General features: G+C 38.9%; 1 protein-coding gene across 1 annotated transcript in view; it reads left to right on the forward strand.

The window, feature by feature from the left end:
• The window catches only part of FREM1 (FRAS1 related extracellular matrix 1), a 165517-nt gene that overhangs the window by 47337 nt on the left and 96642 nt on the right, over nucleotides 1-21538 (forward strand). Inside the window, exons 7-13 of the mRNA XM_090274092.1 lie at nucleotides 1-109; nucleotides 3151-3282; nucleotides 5350-5694; nucleotides 8204-8346; nucleotides 14989-15185; nucleotides 15871-15961; nucleotides 17285-17452. Coding sequence (XP_090130218.1) covers nucleotides 1-109; nucleotides 3151-3282; nucleotides 5350-5694; nucleotides 8204-8346; nucleotides 14989-15185; nucleotides 15871-15961; nucleotides 17285-17452 — 1185 coding nt within the window. The remainder of the gene's footprint in view (nucleotides 110-3150; nucleotides 3283-5349; nucleotides 5695-8203; nucleotides 8347-14988; nucleotides 15186-15870; nucleotides 15962-17284; nucleotides 17453-21538) is intronic.

Here is a 21538-nt window from a genome sequence, read left to right on the forward strand (position 1 = left end):
GTGGAGCTGGAGGTCTATGACTTCTTTTTTGAAAGGAGCGCGCCAATTACTGTCCACATCTCCATCAGAACATCAGATACAAATGCTCCGCGAGTGTCCTGGAACACAGGTGCTGCTCAATGTAGGGTGTCAAGCAACATAGCCCTGGGGGAAGACAAGGGAGTATATGGGTTCAGAAAGAAAGACACTTCCATTCCCATTTCACACATGAGGCAGCTGAAACCCAGACTGGTTGCAGCAGCAGATGCTCTTGTTTTGTCTTCCCTACTGGTAGGGTAAGAAATTTAAGTCCAGGATTCCTGAGTCCTGGAGTCAACTTCTTTCCTCAGTAAGAGAGGAGCCAGAAGGACAACTTTCACCTGAACAAGGCAAAAAAGTGACTGTGGGTGTTACTGAGCTATAGTTGGTCTGAGAGAAAAAAGGCCTCCAACTCACGTTGCTCAGAGGGATCGAAGGAAGACATCCACTGGCGCCCTCTGCATTGTCTTATTTTTAAGCTGGGTTCCATGAAAATGACACTATATAAATAAGAGCTTCAAGTGCTTTATTTGTTTTAAAAGAAGGCTTTCCTCTGCCTCTCATTTTTAATAGAACTTACAATGGAATGTATGCATTTAGGTCAGATGTAAATGTAGAATCTAAATGAAGATTTTTTTCCCCATTAATCCCATTATAGTATTTAAAACATATAAGAAGAGGCAGTAGGTTCTGTTAGGGGAATAATATGTATCTGATTTAAATCCTCAGGTGGCAGCTTAAATAAGTAGCCTTTTGTGTGTGTGTGTGTGTTTCTGTGTATGTATGTGTACTTGCATGTGGGTACGTGCATGCATGCATATGTGTTTGTATGTATGTGAGTTTCAGCAGAGATGGAGAACATTGGGGGAACAGCCTTGATTTATAATTTTGTCTCTATGTCTCATCTACCTCTGTTAGAGGGATAATAAAAGAAAACAAGGTGCTGGTAACCCATAGTTTAATAATCACATATTAAGTAGATTATTGCTTGAGCATAGAGATTTAATAGTCTGTATATGTATGTGTGGTCAGTGAAACCCAGGCTTGTTAAGGGAGCTTTCCAAATCTAGTTTTGACTATTTTGGACATCAGACTCTGTTTTAAAATAAATTTTTGCTTATTAAGAACTTAAATATTCATTGTTGAAAAGTACAATAAATAGAACAAATAGTAAAAAAAAAATGAATGGTCAAGAAAAAAATGAATGAAATAGTAATGAATGAATAAAATCATTTACTACTTCACCATGAAGACATAGCCACTGGTAATATTTGGTATATATACTTCTAGTCTTCTCACTTGTTGTTTGCATGTGTCTGTTGTGATGCCTTGTCCTATGCCATACGGTGCACTCCTGGCTTCAAAACCATCTTTACCAGTCATAGAGATTATTTATATGTACTTGTTTTCCCCTCATTTTCTCCTCCCTCCTTCCCTCCCTTCTACCCTTCCTTCCATTCTTCCTTCTCTTAAATATGCTCTATGTCTTAGCCCAGGTTCCCTAGCAACAGCTTCTGAGGCAGGTTGTATGCATTAACCCTAGAGTGAAAATAAGAGTAAGAGGAAAAGCAAAGTAAGTCAAGGTGGTGTAATTGAGCTGGTTGCAGGTTTACAGAAAAATAGAGCTGATGGTGGCATGGTAGTGCTGATGTCTCCAGAAGGAGATGAACTCACTGTGTGTGGGAAAAGTCAGGGCTGGGTGGGGAAAGGCTGAACAGTCTGTCAACTCCTTCCCATCTCCTTTCTCCTCTTGGTCAGTTTGCCTTGCTGGGTGTTCACTCCCACATGTCCAGGTTGTGTTACTTACCTGGCCCCTCTTAACGGCTGCTGCACAAACTTCTGGAGTCCCATGGTGTAGGAACTAGTGGTCATAATGGAGGTCATGTGTAACCCTGTCCTCACACAGAAGGCAATGAATGACCAGTCAAATCATAAGACACAACAGTGACATTCAGGGCTTTGCAATTGAGAGGAGTGTGGGATTCCTCACTAGAGAGCAGGCCAAGGTCAGGGAGCTCAGGGAAACTGGACAGAGTTGAGGGAGAGCATTAACTGAGCCCACCAGTACACTGTCTTTAAATTTTATCAACTTGTTTTGTAAAGAGTTCTGTTCCCTTTCAAGATTCTCTATAATCTGTTGGCTCACAGCTCTCGCAGGTAATGGCAATGGTGAATGGTACTCCCTGTCTCTACCCGGAGTGTTTAGTCTGGAATCTGTATTCTTGTTCTAAGCAGCAGTCACTTTCCTTAAACTTCCTGCAGTGTGCTGAGTCTAAGGAGAAGGGTCTACTTAATTCCTTTAGTTACAAAAGCCTCTTCCTCATTAGGGTCTAAGCTAAAATACAGCCCTCTTTGTAAAGTCTCAGACACTTCATGTCTGAACACCATTAAACACTCCTTGCATAGTAGCTCTGTGTTTTCATATTTAACCATTTTATATTCTTTGTCCTGTGGGCTACTTATGAACTCAAATTACAGTTGACCCTTGAATAACATGGGGGTTAGAGGTGAAGTCAAATTCTGTGTATAACTTATGACTTCCCAGAAAATTATCTACCAATAGCCTACTAGAAGCCTTACTGATACCATAAAGTCAATTAACATATTTTATATGTTATACATATATTCTAATACTGTAGTCTTACAATAAAGTAAGCTATAGAAAAGAAAATGTTAGTAAAAAATTAATGAGGTGGAGAAAATACATTTACAGTATTTATGAAAAAAAAAAAAAAATCTCTGTATGAGTGAACCTGCACAGTTCAAACCCTGTTGCTCAAGAGCCAACTGTATATAAAGCACTTCTGACTCTTCTGCCCACAGAACATCTGGATGTAGCCTTTGAAAAAGTCCTTGTGGACATTTTTTCACTAGAGACCACTGTGAGCATAACATCAGTTCTTTCCTTTGGTACCATCATTTCTCGAAAGGAAATATCACCAGGAACCAACTGTCAGTGGGAGTCAATAGTACTAAAAGTGAAACTATTACTAGAAATAAAAGCTAAATTCCATTTTTTAAAAAGATTTTGAAAATACAATTTTCAGCTAGTTTTGTGAGTTGAAATTCATTCATTTTGTCTTAATGTACACTTGTTGGCATGCCATATGCCATTTTTGTTTTGTCCTGTAGGTCTGAACCTCCTGGAGGGGCAGTCACGGGCCATCACGTGGGAGCAGTTTCAGATTGTTGACAATGATGACATTGGTGCTGTGCAGCTGGTCACCGTGGATGGCCTGCAGCATGGACGGCTCACAGTGAGAGGTGCAGTATCAGCCTTTGTAACCTAGAAAGGAACCCAGGAATCTGCTCCCAAAGCAAATCATACGTAACAGGATATACATCGCTTCTCTTGGGTCCTGCTTCTAAATGAATGGTCATATCCCCAAAATCTAGAGATCTTGAAATCATCGGCATTTAGGTTAGGGTGCTCAGATCAATGGATGACCATTTATGAGCGATGCCTTATGGCTGGCTCATTATTTAAGTTCAGATGCCTCCTTCTAAAAATACTCAAGTGATTATGTCATTCCAGTTGGAAAACAAAATATTTTCCTCTTATTTCTCTGCTTCAGAGAAAAGTATTAAAAAACAGAAAAACATGCTTTTTAAAATAGGTTGGTAATTATTGTTATGATATTAGTAGTAGTTACCATAGTTTAAAAGATGAATTTATAATTCGAATGATGGTAGTTAAGGTTAATAGGCCTAATAAGAATAATAACCATACTTTATGATGCAATGAGCTCAGAGGATTTACTTCAATTATCTTCTTAGTTTGCCAAATTATAAAACAGAAAGAGGGTTCTTACTTATCATCATTTGTTTGATAAGGGAATTCTGAAATCAAAAATAAGATGGTAAATTCTCTTCTCTAATCTCAGCAAGGTCAGCTGATGCCTGGGTCTGTCAGTGTGGATGTTCAGCTGCATGTAAGGGAAACTCAATTACAGTGGCTTAAAAATTCATTATTTCCTCATGTGACAGGTTGTCCACATGTTGGTATTCCATATTCATGATGCCAGAAGCTCTTTCTGCTCTGTCAGCAGTCACAATATGGCACCTACATGTCTAGGTTTTGGGTCTGCATTTGAGCAAGGAAGAAAGAATGAAAAAAGTTATGCTATCTAAGTTTGCTTTAACAACTTGTCCCAGGAGTCTGATACAATGCCTTTCACTTATATGTATCCCCTACCAACTCACATACTACCCCTATGTGTGATGGAGTCTGAGGACATGATTTTTAAGAAATGGTCACATGCCATTCCAAGTAGAACTAGGATTCTGGTACTGAGGAAGGAGCTGAAAGTGGCTATTGAGCAAGGAACTTGTAGTGTCCATTATTCTAGTGTTTACTCACTATTTTAACGTGGTCTTTAGCACAGACATATGGTGTAGGGAGAGTAAAGAGGCTACCATCAAGAACTATAGTAGTTTAGTTTGGTCAAGAGTGAAGCAATATTTATTAATACTGTGAAATGAAGTATAGAGCAGTAGTCCATAAGACAATGTTCTGGGCTCAGAGGAGATAGAAAACAGTACTAATATTTATTAAGTATTTACTTTGTGACAGATATGATACAAAATATGCTACATATATGATACAAAATATGCTACTTTATCTTATACAGCTTTATGAAGTGAGGTACTATTATTATTCCCATTTTACATATGGGGAACCTGAGACTTAGAGAAGTTAACTTGTCTAACATCATGCACCTAGAAAGTGGCAGAACTGGGATTTGAACCTAGGCCATTTGATGCCAGAACTCTTGGCCAATAAGCCAATGACTCTCAAATTTTAGCATGCATTAGGCTCTCTTAGAGGGCTTGATAAGCTCTTATAGCTGGGCTCCACATCCAGAATTTCTGATTCCGTAGGTCTAAGGTAGGGCCTGAGAACTTGCATTTCTAACTTCCCAGATGGTGCTAATGCTGCTGGTTCAAAATCACATCTCTAAGAAGTGTTGCCATGTAGGATGATAACAATGAATTAAAGAACAATTAACATTTATTGTCAGCTTACTATTGTTTAAGTTCTCTCATCCGTAGTAGGGAATGTGAGGTAGGTGTTATTGCTGTTTTATAGATGAGTCTCAGATAAATCAAATACCTTGCCCAATCTACACAGCCAATAAATGTTATAGCCAAAGTCCAAAAGCAGGATTTTGGAGACCCAGAGATCACTAAACCATCTGTGGTTTTTCAAAAAGAGGAAAGTATCAGCTGCACCACTCCCTTCCATGCCCTCTTGTTTAGTGCTGCTTTCACTACAAAGGCTGTCTCTGCACCCACCCCTTCAGTCAGTGCCGCCTCTGCTCTCTCCTTCAGGGGGGAAAGGATTTCTCTTCACTGTGGCTGACCTGCAGGCTGGAGTTGTTCGCTATTATCATGATGACAGTGACTCCACCAAAGACTTTGTGGTCTTCAGGATCTTTGATGGTCATCACAGCATCCGCCATAAGTTTCCCATTAACATTTTGCCCAAAGATGACAGTCCCCCGTTCCTCATAAATAATGTTGTTATTGAACTGGAGGAGGGACAGACCATAGTGATCCAGGGTTCCATGCTGAGAGCTTCTGACATGGACTCCAGTGACGACCACATCTTCTTTAATATCACGAAACCTCCTCAGGCTGGAGAGATCGTGAAGAAGCCAGGGCCAGGACTCATAGGTAAGTTCTGAGCAACTAAGATAATTTGTGTCAAAATTTGTGTGAAGGTGGACACCTGTTTAGGAGGGGGAATACTATGATTCCCATTTTACAGCCTGAGACTTAGAGAATTTAAGTAGATCTATCCAAGGATGGGCATCTAGAAAGTTACAGAGCTGGGCCTGGAAGGAATCATTACACTTGAAAAAATTAAGTCTGCCAAGCATGGTGATAGAACAAAGAAGTTTGAAGAGAGGTATTTGTCCTATTCTAGATTATCAATAATGTAATTGCATGAATAGCATTTCATATTTTGTTAAAATAATTTCATAACTACTTCTTGTAGTAGTCAGGAGCAACAAAACAGGGATAAATTAGCTAATGTTTCTTAAGACAATGCTTCTTAAAAATATTTTTCTAGTGCTAATTTCTCTACATATTTTTTTTACATTTTTAAGTATATTTTATTAATTATGTTGTTATAGTAGTTCCAATTTTTTCCCCCTTTGCTCCCCTCTGCCCAGTACCTTCTTCCCTCCAGCAATCCTACCCCCCTTAGTTCATGTCCATGGGTCATGCATATAAGTTATTTGGCTTCACCCTTTCCTATATTATTCTTAACTTCCCCCTGTCTATTTTGTAGCAACCAATTATGTTTCTTAATCCCTGCAACATATCCCCAATTCTCCCCCTCCCCATTCCCAGCTAATAACCCTCCAAATGATCCCCATACCTATGATTCTGTTCCTATTCTGGTTTGCTTAGTTGGATTTTATTTCTATTTTTTAGATTCAGTTGTTGATAGTTGTGAGTTTGTTGTCATTTTAGTGTTCATAGTTTTGATCTTCTTTTTCTTAAGTAAGTCCCTTTGACATTTCCTATAATAATGGCTTAGTGATGATGAGCTCCTTTAGCTTCACCTTGTCTGGAAAGCGCTTCATCTGTCCTTCTATTCCAAATGATAGCCTTGCTGGATAGAATAGTTCTGGTTGCAGGTTGCCTTTCATCACATTGAATACTGCTTGCCAGTCCCTTCTTACCTGCAAAGTGTCCTCTGAGAAATCAGGTGATAGTCCTATAGGCAACCCCCCGTAGGGAACTCTCCACCTCTCTCTTTCTACCCACAGGACTCTGTCTTTATCTTTCACCTTTGGCATCTCAATCATGATGCGTCCTTGTGTGGTCCCCTCTTGGTCCAGCTCACCTGGGACTCTCCGTGCTTCCTGGACCTGTATGTTCATCTCCTTCACAAAATTTGGGAAGTTTTCCTCATTATTTCAAATCTTGCTTCCTCATTCTGCACTGGTTGACTATTTTTTCCTTCTTTATGTTCCAAATCATTGATGTGAACTCCGGTTTCCCTCACTTCACCATTGGTTTTGTGTGGATTTTCCTTCGTTTCACTTAGCATAGCCTTCACTTCTCTTATGCATTTGCCATACTCAAGCCTGTGAGCATCTTAACCACCAGTGTTTTGAATTCTGTGTCTGTTAGGTTGTCTATCTCCTCATCTGTTAGGTTGGCTATCTCCTTGTCGCTTAGGTCTCCCACTGGAACCTTGATCTGTTCCCCCTTTTGGGCCATGCATCTCTGTCTCCTCATTCTGACAGGCTCCTGTGTTTGTTTGCCTCCATGTCCCAGGTAGAGCTGTCGCTTCTGTTACATTGTTGGGGGCGGGACCTTAGGGATTCATCAGTACAGGGCGACCTGTTTCACCATGTTGTGGTGCTGTATGTGGGGGAGGGGTTCCGAGAGGGAGCAATGTCTCCTGCTCAGCACTCACCCTTTTTCCAGGCACTTCCCCCACTTCTGCACTGTACTGGCACCCCTCTAGCTGCTGCCCTGGCCATTGTTCCCAGAGTGGATGGGTCTGCGGATGTTCTAGGACAGTGGGGGCCTTTTAAACAAGTGGACTCTGCTGAGAGACTGGTAGTTTCTGCCTCCACCTCAACCCCTACTGGTCTGCATAGTTGGAAGCAATGAGGCTTGATTTTCCCTGGTGCTGGGACTGTGAGCTGCTATGTTTGGTAAGGAGCTGGGAATGCTCCCCAGGTGTCCCTCCTGACTTTAAAACGTGTGACTGTGCTTTCTGCTGGCTTGCTGCTGCCGCCACTAATGTTTCCACCACACCATGTCCTCTCCACCCCAGTTCTGCCCCTCCTACCAGTGTGGATGAATATTTCTTCTTTATATATTTGTTTGCTGGACTTACATGCAGTTTTATTTTCTGGAACTTCTGGTTGTCTCTAGTTTTGAGGTTGTTGTATTCCTTCTTAGTTGTGGAGGGAGATGCAGTGTGTCTGTCTACACCTCCATCTTGGCCGGAAGTCCTTTATATATTTTAAGACAGTTGTAGTAACTTTAATTTTTTGCTTTATTATTTATAAGCTTTTATAAAAGCTTTTAATGGAGATTCCTTGGGTACATCCAACATACTAGGCAGATAAGATTTAGAGATAAATCCAATATCTTTATACCCAAATGCTTGCAGTTGGTTACAAAATTATGTGGTGTTTTGTAAACCCAATAGGCTATCCTGTCCCTGGCTTCCTTCAGAGAGATCTGTTTAATGGCATCATTTACTATCGTCACTTTGGTGAAGAAATCTTTGAAGACTCTTTTGCATTTGTCCTTCGGGACAGCCATGAACCTCCAAACCTCTCAGCACCACAGGTAAGAGGCCATCTCTAAACACTTTTCCAAAGTCTTGTCTGCAGATGGGAATTCTGGGAGAAGTTATCAGAAAGTATGTGAAAATAAGTTTCATGTTTCAAAGATTGAGAAGTAATGGAGTAAGCAAAATTAAGTCAATTTGTTTACAACATCACTTCTCTACAATTTACTTTTCCAATAAGTTCTGTAGGTTTCTGTGTGTGGTGTTCCCCAGCTTTTTAACCATGGGAACCTTTTATACAGAACATCTCCCAAAATTTGCTGTTCTCATAGTACTCAAGAAAACACTGACATTTTATGTGTAGTGGTTAAAGTATAGGCTCTGGAGTTAGGCTGCCTATGTTTCTCTCCTATCCTTGACACAATTCACTGATTGATCTGTGCCTCATTTTCCTCATCTGTAAAATAGGGAATAATGCCCTTATGAAATGATTGTGAGAGTAAGTGAGATAATACATATGAAGTACTGAGAACTTTCTGGCACATAGTAAGTACATACTCAATAAATAAGTTAGCTATTATTTATTGTTGCTTTTGAAGAACCAAGTTTTACTATCACTCAAGGATATCATTTAAATATATTGAATGTAGAAGTAATTTGAAGGATATATTCTCATGAAAATTATAGAAAATGGGTTAGTGTAAGGTCTGGACAACTATAAAAGGGTAGACTCTTTGCAAAGAGAGTGTAATTAGTGGTAAGAGCGAAAAAAGAGAGCTGAAATAAGTGATCACCTACTATATACAGTTCTTTTCATTAGGCATTTTATACCTATTTTCTTGAAAGGTAACATGTATAGGGATCTAAGCAAATCTTGAATCAGCTCTAGAATAACTACTTATAGTATGTGTTCCTATTGGTTATATTATGTCTTCTCATGCCAAAGTCAGTCACATTAGCCAATGCATAGATGGCTGAGCAACTCATCTGTTTGTTAAGATAAAGTTAACAAAGGGTGATCAGGAAGAATGATGTCAGAGAGCCCAAAAATTGAAGGAAGAAGGTGGTCCTTGTTGAGAGGAATTGGAGAATAAGTGAGAAAATTCTCAATTCAACTGCTTATTGAATGACAAATCAACTCCTTTACAAAAAACAGCCCCTTCTTTCTGTCAATGTATTATACACTATTTCAAGATTCCATTTTTGTTTGAGGCCTTGGTTGATTTGGTAATCCTAAATGACAAGTATCAATAAGATTGATTTCTAAATCATCTGTTGTATCTATTCAAACTGAGCTTTGTTTCTTGTTAGAATACCATATCACTTTTAAGAGACTATATGTCTTTTTAAAAATGGAAAACTCAGGACTTCTTTTTTCTGTTCTTCTATTATATATTTTATAGGTTCTATTATTATTTATATTTATATCATATTTAATTTCAAATGTAGATGGTAGACCCCTTCATAATGAGGACCACAGTAATGAAAACTGCATTGAGATGAAATCATTTCTAAATCTTGGGAAATAGGTCAGACTACTGTAGCTCCAGTTATAAGGTTATTTTTTTCTGATTTATGTGTTTCTACAGAAGTATTCATAATCACAGTTTTCTCTGCTTTCTTCTCATTAAAATATGTTGAGAGGGAGAGAGGCAGGGAAGGTGGGGGAGAGAGAGAGAGAATGAATCTATAAATTTCCTCTGTATTCATGTACTGCCCTTTGTTCGGCTCCTAAATATTCTCCATCTCAGCTTTGTGTACTAACCTCTTTACCTGACATTTCTAAATGTATATCCCACCAGCATTTTAAAATCACCACATCCTCAGGCATCTAGTATATATTTTCCCCAAACTTGCTCAAAATCACTGTAACTAGAATGTCTGAAATCATCCCTATACCCTTTTGTCTTTAATATCTGAATAACCATAAGTCAAATAGTCTTACTAAATCTAGCAGATAAATTTCTTTCATCTGTCTATATTTCCCCACTTATTGCCATTGCTTTAGTTTCAACCTTCATCTTTTGGGGGCTAGAATATCCTTAGAATCCTTTACACAGTCGCTTGAAGAATTGGAGAAATGAGCAACATCTTTGTAATTGAGGACAATTAAAAATCCATTGATACAATAGCATTATGTGCAGTAGAATGCATCTAGTGTCCATTCCCCCAGTTCTCCCTTTTCTGCCCGGTGACAGTGTCAGTTTGGCTCCTCTCCAGACCGTGGGCCTGCTCTCAGCGATAACATCACCTGTTCTAGGAAGCTCTTTCTGATGCCTTCATTCCACAATTCCCCCAGGCTGAATCATATATATATGATTGGATTAACTCTGAGCTCACTGATGGTAGGAATCTTGAATTATTCATCTCTGTATCTTCACACCTTGGTACCTGACTCAGTGTATAACCTCAAAAACTATTGGTCCCAAAATGAACTCTGGTTCTTTCAACTTTTATTGAAATTAGAAAGAAATAGGAAAACTGAATTTTATAAGAACTGGGGATGAAGTGAGATGAGGAGGTAGTAAGTGCAAAGCTTATTCTTAAGAGTTTCCAGGAATCAGTGTGTGCATAGTGACAGAACAAGTATTTTATGTGAGTGTGCTGGTAAGAATTTTTGTGTTGTAAAACCCTGATACCTTCACTGAAAGTCCAATTTTTAAGGAACTAAAATGATGATCTAGTCTATTTGATTATTGCATCTTCAATTTGGACAAATATCTAGTCATGCCCTACAAATAAAAATGTATTTAAAATATTCAAAAAGAATTGGTAACTTTCAGCTGTTCAACTAAAAGTCCAGATAAGATGGTTATTTAATGGGAGCATTTGTAATCAGATGGTTCAACAGTCACTGAAAATTAAATAAGCTCAGGCATTGGATGGTTTAAGCCAGTGGTCCCCAACTTCTTTGCCACCAGGGACCACTTTTGTGGAAGACAATTTTTTCACGGAATTGGGTGGGGGGATGGTTTCGGGATGATTCAAGTGCATTACATTCAAGCCCATCTCCTGCTCTGTGGGCCAGTTCCTAACTGGCCCGGGGGTTGTGGACCCCTGGTTCAAGCCATACTGTTAAAACAGTTCCTTTGATAGAGGCAGAAATCAAGCATCTTATCTGGTGAGAAAGAATTTAATTAAAGCAAGAACAAAGTCTCATAAACGGGGTTGCTACTTGCCTTCTCTCATCCTTCCTAATTGGATACACCTACCGAGAGCTCTACCTGCACATCTATATAACAGCAAGAAACCCCTCCCTTTTTCTATCTTGGTTGTCATGACTGTCATCAAATAAAGCCTCTCACAGTCACTTTGCTTTAAAAAAAATTTCCTTCTTTATTTTTCTCGGTTGAGGCCTTTATAGAGCTTAAACCTTAGGAGGTTTTAAACCAGGAAAGGATAATGTTGGAAGTAAAAAAGAAAATGTAAAATAAGAATAGTAGAAAGAAGCAGAAAGAGAACGAAGAAATACAGGAAGAAAGAAAACAGATACCTCAAAGGCCTGTGGGTGAAGTGGAAAGAAGCAATGAACTGTGAGCAGATGAGAGAACAGGCACCCAGGGTGCGAGCATTCATAAGTCATACCTGAAAGTGGGTTGGCAAAACTAGCATTGGAAGTAATTCCTGGGGCAAGAATAGTACTGGAGGATGTCAAAGGAAGCTGTAAGATAAAGAATCATGGAGGAATCAAAGGCAGGGTGAAGAAAGGGTCAAGAACCCAGGTCGTCGACAAGGAAGTCAGACATCAGCCTGCAAAATATCATATTATGAACACTGAGGGTCAAGGGTAGGCTTTGTCATTTTGTAATACTGATTTGTCACTTCATATTCTGATTCCTTACAAGCCTGTCTCTGGGAGCTTGTGGACATAAGTAGATTGGAGGCAGGTAGGAGACCCCAGCAAGCAAGAAAGAGCACAGTGATTGGTCTGGGCACTAGTTTTCTGTTGTCTGGGAATGAGTATTTAATAATGTCTTTGTTAGAACCAAATTTCAGTAAAATAAGAACAGTTTATTTCTCTATAGAGTCTGTTAAAATAGGATTTTTCTCATACACACACATACGATAATTGTTTAAACATGCATAAATATGTAAAGACACATCAACTCAGGCAATCATAAAGCATGTTGAAAAATGTGCCCACCAAGAATTACTACAGGGGTATAAAAAAGCATGCTTGCACATTCTTTTTTTACCCAAAGAACCCATTGGAGAATAAATTAGCATGGAAAATGGTCTCTTTGAAGGCATAGTAACTATTGTTTCCTTATTAAATCCAGTTTTTCAATTAAGTGGAGTCTCACTGATCCACACTGTGGCTGGGAGGTTCCACAGAGAATTTCTGAACTTTGTAGATTAGCAAAAAACTATAATTGGAAAAAAAATTGTGACACAGACTCCAGGAGATGGGAGAAATGACTGTCATTGTGTTCTTTTTTTTTTGATAACTGGCTTTAGTTTTTAATTATTGAAATGCTTCATAATGTAGTAGTTGATAGGCTGTAGGCTTTTGTAAGAGTAATGAAGAATGGAGAAAGGGAATTAATTGATTGAACACCTAGTACTAAGTACTCACTGTGCTACTAACTATCTCATTCCATCCTGACAACACTTTGCTATAATGGCCATTGTTATTCCCAATGTGCAGAGTGAAAAACTGACCCCAATGGGTTCACTGAGTTGCTCCAGGGAGCACAGCTTGTAGGTGGCTAAGCTAATATTTCAGTATTTTCTATATTATAGTAAAAGCTTAACTATGTTTTTAGTTTTTGCTTTGTATGTCAACTTAAAAAGGAATTCACTTCATTTTCAAATTGTGTATTGTGAACACCATTATTATAGACAGTATTGGCATTGCTGATCTGTGCTTAAATAACTATCAAATTTATTAAAATAAACTAAATAAAAATAGACATTTATTAAATTAAAATAAATCAAAACCAAGATAAGAATACCCATGATAACAGGCAAATGTAGTATTGTAAGAGAGAATAAGTAACTGCTTTTTCATAGCCAGTTGTGGATTATTGTATGAAAATATGATGATTAAAGCTGCTGGGCAGAAAGGCTCCTTGCCCTCTAGCAGGACCCAGACCTGTGAGTGCGCTTTTACAAATTCTTAAAACCGCCAGTAGTGCATGTTGGCTTATTAAGCACTGGTGAAGTGCTTTCTACCTATAAGAGTGTGTGCAAGATGTTGTAGAGCTACAGAGATGAACAGACTATTTATTGACACCTGCTCTGTGTGAGAATTTTTATCTACACGGTGCTATTGTTTCATCCTCATAACAGGTCTGTGGGCCTGTTGGCACTAGGCTTAACATATATGTAGGAAAATAGATACTTAAAAAATTTAAGTGACATATTCAAAATCAATACCTACCAAGTGGTGGTATACTTAGATCTTTAATGGCTTGTTCATTGTTGAGTTAATGTGGTTTGTACTATACTATGATCCCCCCCCAATGGAACTTTCCATCTAGGAGAGCTGACCTGTGAACTACTAACAAATAATACAAGACAATAAAATAATAATGTGTGTTGAGGGATGAGCAAAATTCAGAAACAATTAATTCCACCTGAGAAATTGGAGAAAATTTTAAGAAAAGCCTTCAAGGGTAAGAAAAAAAATCAGGTTGCTGGAGAAAGTAGGAGAAAAGAATTCTTGATTAAAGAAACAAAGAGAGGCATGCTTACAGACTAGGATCCAGTCCTTTGTGTGCAACTAGAGGGCTGGGTTAATGTTGAAAGGAGTAAAAGATAAAGTTGAAAAATAGAGTTGTAAACTGTGGAGGATTTTATATATATTTTCACAATAAATATGTAAAAATAATTTTAATAACTCCATCTATAAATGACTCATGGACATGGACAATGGGGGGGGCATATGATTATGGGAGAAGGGGTGGGCTGGTGGGGGAGAGCAATGGGGGAAAAATGGGACAACTGTAATTGAAAAAAACAAAAAAACAAAAAATAGAACTCCATAATGTTGACCAAAAAAATCACTATGAAAATCAAAACCAAAACCAGATTATAGGGGGCCTTAGATGCCATGCTAGAGAGTTTGAATAATTCTATCCCTCTTGGGTGATTGTTTAAGATTTTTGAGGAGGTGAATAATCTGATTTGATTTGTACTTTTTAAAAAGAGAACACTAGAGCTATGTAAGTCTGGATTAGCTATTGAAGCTAGGGCTAACAGGAAGCTAGTGCAATAATGAAAGGAGGAAATTTTGAGAGCTGGATCTAGGCCAGTACCAGTAGGAATGACAGCTAGGATGGGAGTGGGGCTTGGAATTTTATAAGCAGAACCTCTGGGAGGTATATTATACATATGTGGGTAGAGAAGGATGAACCAAAAGTTATGTTAAGGTTTCTAGAATTAATGACTGAGTAGAGGGTGGTCAAAAAAGGACAGGTTGTTGGTGGAAGGGAGATGTAGAACTACCCATTCCATAACACTCCTGACTGCACTAACTATAATTATGGTAATTACATTCTTAAAATATAATATAAATGGGTGGAGAACATTCCATTTTTGGCTTGCATTCTTAATAGCTCCCACATAATTTCAGTGGAAGTATATATTAATGATGGTTTTTGAAAATTGTCAAAAATTACTGATTAAGTGATTGTGTGGTGTTCTCTTTGGCGTCTTTTTGATACTTCAAGTTAATGGTACAGATCATGTCTTTCCAGGTGGTGACCATTCATATCACTCCAGTGGATGACCAGCTTCCCAAAGAGGCTCCTGGAGTTTCTCGGCATTTGGTTGTCAAGGAAACTGAGGTGGCCTACATAACTAAGAAACATCTACATTTCATAGATACGGAATCATATGACAGGGAGCTGCTCTATACAGTAACAAGCCCTCCATTTTTCTCTTTCAGTCACAGGTATCTCCTTGAAAGGCCATCACCTGGGCTGTTAGTTGAGGGTTATGTTCTAGGACTAGAGAGTCAAAAGTGTCAATAGATAGTGCTGTGGTTCATTTGCTTTGTTGGTCAGACATGAGCTTATAATATTCTATTTAGCATTTATTCTAATCTCAAACTTATGCCTCCCTTCAAAAGTTGTATTAATGGGTAAGTTATGCATATATAGTTCTTAAGCTTAGTTGGCTTAAAACAGTCTTTAATTCAATTTTCTGAAGAGAATCCTTCTTTTTTGTTTTCAGTAAAATTTGCTGAGTCTTTATAATACTGTTTTTAGGCATAGCAGACCACAAAATAGACATATTCTATGATCCCAATCCAGAAAAGTGGCATGAATATACCTTTGGCTGGTAATGTATACATGATAACACGTGTACATAATACATTTTTAGGATGAGAATAATAAATCTCTTTTATGATGTCAAAGCATAAAATATTATACATATTTTTGCAGTAATGATAAGAATGGCATTAATGAGATTGGACTTAAGGCTAGAGTCCCCAACATATAAAGACAGAATATGGGAACTTAATATTTTATTTCTTCCCATGATGTGCTCTTTTAGTTTTTAAAAAATTTATAGGCTATTTGACTTAATTTTTGTTACTTGAAAAATGAGCTGGTGTGTTCAATATTTCTCTTTAGACACTTGGATGCTGGGAAATTATTCATGGTGGATAGCATACCAAAGCTAACCAAAAATCCTGCAGCCCTGGGCTTGAAGTCATTCACTCAGGTAGGATGCTATGCTAAAATGTTTAAAATCATGATGGAACTGTCCTCTGAGAAGTCATAGTTCTCCTACTATTGCATTTGAGAATGATGGTCTTTGACATCTGCTACAAGCGGTTGATGTCTTCATTCCTTCTGCTTGTACATTTACATTAAGCATGCAACATCTATTTGACAGTGCTTGATCAAGTAGGATATGATTTCAAAATCTTGTAATTCAACACAGACTTTTGCACTGTTTTGATGGCAGGGACCTGGCACGTATGTTTTTATTTCACCAAATTCAGTTTGTCTAATATCCTACCATATCAGTGTGCAAGAACTGCTCATAGCAGAGTACACAAACTGGGTGGCTTAAAACAACTGAGATTCATTGCCTCACATGTCGCAGTCTGGCAGTCTGCAGTCAGGGTGCTGGCAGGGCCTTGCTCTTTCTGAAAGCATGTAGAAGAATCCCTCCTTTCCTCTTCCTAGCATCTGGTGGTTTGATGGCAACCTTCACCATTCTTTGGCTTGCAGATGTATTGCTCCGACCTCTGCCTGTCACCTGTGACCATCTTTTTCCCGTTTGTCTCTCTTCTCTTATTGTGAGTTTACCAGTTACATTAGATTAAAGGCTTACCCTACTCCACCATGATCTCACCTTAACTAAGTATATCTGCAACAACCCTGTTCCCAAGTGAAGTCACATTCTGAGGTACCAGGGGTTAGGTCTTTAGCATACCTTTTGGGGGGCACATTTCAACCTAAAACATCTACTACTTTCCAAAAATTTTTTATCAGTCTTCTCCCTACTCCTGTGGACCCTACTCTGAAGACTCCACAGTGGTCACTGTAATGCTGATGAATGTGCTTAAATAGCAGTTGCATCTGTAGTTGGGGGCTAATTATGCCTAATCTCATTGTAGTTAGGTGTTGTAAATGAGTATGTCAGCCCTGTGTGGTAAGGACTATTATTTTATCATTTCATTTATTTTACAGATATGGAAAAAGGGGCTTGACCAATATCACACAGCTACTTGAACTAGTAGAGCTTTCACATGAACTCTACTTATGGGGAAGTTGAGTTAAAATTCAAGTCTCCTGTCTTTTATAGAGTTGGCTGTCTTCAAGTACTTGATATATTTACGTACTTTCTTTGTCCTTTTTCCTCCTGATTTAAAAAAAATGTGGTTTATAAAGTAGATCATTTTGGAATCCTCAGGTTGATGATGGTGCATTTATACTATTCCACATTATTATTATGATAGTTCCTTTAGACTTATATCTCTGAAAGTCTAATCCTTGCAAATTGGCACCCATGTATCTGTCTCGATTTGCTTTACAGGATGCTGTGAACTATATGAAAGTGGCATACATGCCGCCTATGCATGATATAGGCTCCCATCCACAACACGTCCAGTTCACGTTTTCCATTAGTAACCAGCATGGCGGCACTTTGCACGGGATCTGCTTTAACATCACAGTTCTCCCAGTGGACAACCAAGTTCCTGAGGTTTGTGCAATGTTTGATAGAAAAATGAAAAGGAGAAATGACCTAAGGAAAGCAAGGAAGGAATTTAAGACTTACTGGAAATGCTAACTTTAGAGGCAATTTTAAAGAACTTTTTTATTTTCCAGTCATAGTGAAGGAAAATCATGGGGAGGGGAATCCTTCACCTCCCACGGGACTTTCTGTCTAAAAGTGAGATTTTCCAGTTGCTGCATTTGGCATTATTTTCAAAGCTTTATCAAAATCTCTTTCATTTCCTTTCCCTTCTGCTGAGTTTCATGTGCTGATCAGGGGAAGGGGATTAAATTATAGGTCTCTTAGCAACCAGAAGGGTTTATGTACTCTCACCGCAGGCTAGCGATGCTACTCTGTAATCTAAAGACGCTTTTAACTTTCCAAAATGAATTAAAATGGGCCCTTCCATTTTATCCAGTCCTACTCCTCAATGTTTATGAAGTTGTAGAGCACTGGGGTCTCTCATTAAAACTGAACTACAAAGATGACGCCTCCTAGATGGTCTTATCTGAGAAGTGGGGTTTATACTGGGAGTTTGTTCCATACTCAGCCTTCTCCCTGTCAGAGCACTAGACTTAATTGGTGTGGCTATTTTTCTTTTACTTTTTTATTGAATTTATTGAGATGACATTGGTTAATAAAATTACATAGGTTCCAGGTGTACAATTCTGTAATACATTATATATATATAGTATTGTGTGTTTATTGCCCCAAGTCAAATCTCCTTCCATCACTATTCACTCCCCCCTTTACCCTCTTCTATCTCCCCCATCCCCCTTTGCCTCTGGTAATCACCATACTGCTCTCTGGGTCTATGAGTTTGTTGTTTTTGCTTAATCCCATCACCCTTTTCACCTAGCTGTGCAATCTCCCTCCCCTTATCTATGAGTCTGTTTCTATTTTGTTTGTTAGTTTATTTTGTTCATTAGATTCCACATATAAGTGACATCATATGGCATTTGTCTTTCTCTGACTCACTTATTTCACTTAACATAATATTCTCCAGGTCCATCCATGCTGTCTCAAAGACTAAGATTTTCATCTTTTTTATGGCCAAGTAGTATTCCATTGTGTAAATGTACCACAGCTTTTTTGTCCACTTATCTACTGATAGACACTTGGGCTACTTCCAAATCTTGGCTAGTGTAAATAATGCTGCAGTGAACATAGAGGTGGTGCATATATTCCTTTGAATTAGTGCGGCTATTCCTGGGCCCATATTTTTCCACCTAAGAAGAAGAAAGACAAAGTAGGATTACCTATCCATTAGAAACCTGAGCAGACTAGAACTTAACAAATGTCTTATCCTCAAGGAAGTACGTCACTTCACAGGCAGGCACCTGGAATGTAGTCTGGAAAGCACTGACGCTCTCTTTCTTGCTCACTCCTCACCATCTCTGTACCTGCCCAAGGCTGTGGGGCACTGGGCTCACCCTGAAGGCACAAGGGGCTTACGCAACCCACAGAACTGGGTTGGGTAAAAAACAATATTCTTGAACAATGAGTTGCCAACATCAAGAGACTTTTTATCAAGTCTGGATTTTTGGCTTTTATTGAAAAATCGGAAGCGCTGACAACACTGAGCCCACATATCCCACAGCAATATTTGGAAAGGGCGTGTTCTCCAGTCACCAAAGTCCCCACCCAACTCTGCACAGCTGTTTACATTGCTGGCCTGACTCCTCAGGTCTGTGAGCTTGTGATTGTCTTAGAAAATTCCCAAAGGAACTCACACAAAATGATCTAAACTCTATTCTTCGCCTCCCTGTAGGAAACCAGATCACATTCCTGTGGAGAAAATAGTTTAGGAAACCAGCTAATTTGATTATATTTTATTCACACCATCCTTTTCTATGTATGAGATAGAGGCCTGAAATAGCCTGGCATCTAAAGGAGCTAAAGCTTTTTCGTGAGCAATCATGGAGAAATACTCTTTTACGCAAAGCAGTCCAAGTCTTTTCCTCAAGAAAGATGATCTGTGGGGAAAACCAAGAAGGATTCAGGTTGGTTGAATAGTTACAAGGACTTGGAGCTAAGGTGGCATAGTGGCTTCTGCCTTTTTTCTACAACCTATGGAACAAATTAAGTAGTAACTGAGAGACCTGAGAATAGTAGAAATAAAATTAAGTAAGTAGTTTTACTGAAGCCAGTCATAGGAGTGATTTTGTGATTTCAAATACCCACAGGTGGCCAGGCTGAATGATAACCCCCAGGGGACCAAGACACCATGGTAACTGGAAGTGTCAGAAACCTAAGCACTTGGTTCTGGCAGGGACTAAAAAGTTAATGATAATGAGTGGGGGCAAATTATCCTTATACTTTTATTTTTTGAAAGTTGTTCTAAGTATACACGTATTATATTTAAAAATCATTGACTGTAACAAAGTATATTCCTTGGGATAGTAATCAATGCACCTCAGGAGAAAACGAGGATGCAGACATGGACCTTGCTTCAAAGATAACACTCCTTTCTCAGTAAGAGTTCCTTTTCTTTCTCTTATAAACAGTGAAAATGTAGGTTTGGCAAGATGAGAGTAAGACATCTGAGGAGGGGTGGAGTGATGGTGGTGGCAGGGAGAGAAAGCTCTCGCTTTTTTGTTTTCCTTTGCTGCTGAAAATAGTTTATTAAAGAAGGGAGGGCAGCTATCTCAGGGTTGTCCGTCTCATAATCTCCACAGTCCAGAGGGCTGTCCTTGAGACATCTACAGATGCCCCTGGGCCAAGGGGAGAGCAGGGTTCTGAGTGGAGCTGCGACTTCTTGCTGACTTCTCCTTGTTGACTTCCCTTTCCTCACCTGTTCCTTGTCTCTTCCTCTTTGCAACTCTTCTTGGAAACGTTCTCCTTTCTGGGAGCAGCAGTGGCTCTGAAAAGAGAGTGCCTGCTTTCTTGGAGAATGCTGTGTCCTCACATTGGCAGGGCACACAGTCCCAGGCACCGCCTCGGGGCCCTCAGAGCCCAGACTTGGTATCCCCAGCGTCTGCGTGCTTTGCTTCTGTGTAGTAATACAAACCTGGAAGATGCTACGTTAAACAAACAACATTTTCTTACTGTAGGATCTCAGAGCTTTGAACATGGCTTATGTGCCTTATAAATCTCCAAGGTAGCAGTTTTCAAGACTTATTTGACACTGGCCAGCCCCTCTAACAAACTCTTTACATACAAACGAATTATTAGTCATCAAGCAGTGGGATATTCTATTATAAAATATTTTTATGGCTTCAATATATTTTTAATTTTGTTTTTTATTAATTTTTTAAGTATTTTTTATTACCATTTATCCCCTAAACCACCCCCCCCCGATCATCACCACACTGTTGTCCATGTCCATGAGTCCTTTTTCCTTTTTGCTCAGTCTTTCCACCTTCTAACACCCCCAGAACTGTCACCTGCTCTCTATGAGTCTGTTTCTATTTTGCTTCTTAGTTCAGTTTGTTCATTAGACTCCACACATGAGTGAAATCATACAGTATTTGTCTTTCTCTGACTGGCTTATTTCACTTAACATATTGTTCTGCAGGTCCATCCATACTGTTGCAAAAGGTAAAATTTTCTTCATTTTTACGGCTGAGTAGTATTCCATTGTGTAAATGTTCCATAGTTGTTTTATGCACTCATCTATTGATGGATACTTGGGCTGATTCCATATCTTGGCAATTGTAAATAATGCTGCAATGAACATAGGGTGTTCTTCTGAATTAGTGTTTTGAATTTCTTTGGATAGGTTCCTAGATGTGGGATCGCTGGGTCAAAAGGCAGTTCTATTTTTAATTTTTGGCAACATCTCCATACTGCTTTCCACAGTGGCTATACCAATCTGCATTCCCACTAACAGTGCAAAAGGGTTCCCCTTTCTCCATTTCCTTGTTAGCCCTTGTTTGTTGATTTATTGATGATAGCCATTCTGACTCGTGTGAGGTGGTATCTCACTGTGGTTTTAATTTCTCTTATGATTACTGATGTTGAGCACTTTTTCACATGTCTATTGGCCTTCTGTGTGTGTCCTCTTTGAAGAAGTATCTCTTCAGGTCTTTTGCCCATTTTTGAATTGGGTTTTTTATTTTCGGTGTTGATCTT

This window comes from Furipterus horrens, unplaced genomic scaffold, assembly GCF_987537825.1.
Source record: "Furipterus horrens unplaced genomic scaffold, mFurHor1.1.pri manual_scaffold_4, whole genome shotgun sequence".
Classification (NCBI taxonomy): Eukaryota; Metazoa; Chordata; class Mammalia; order Chiroptera; family Furipteridae; genus Furipterus; species Furipterus horrens.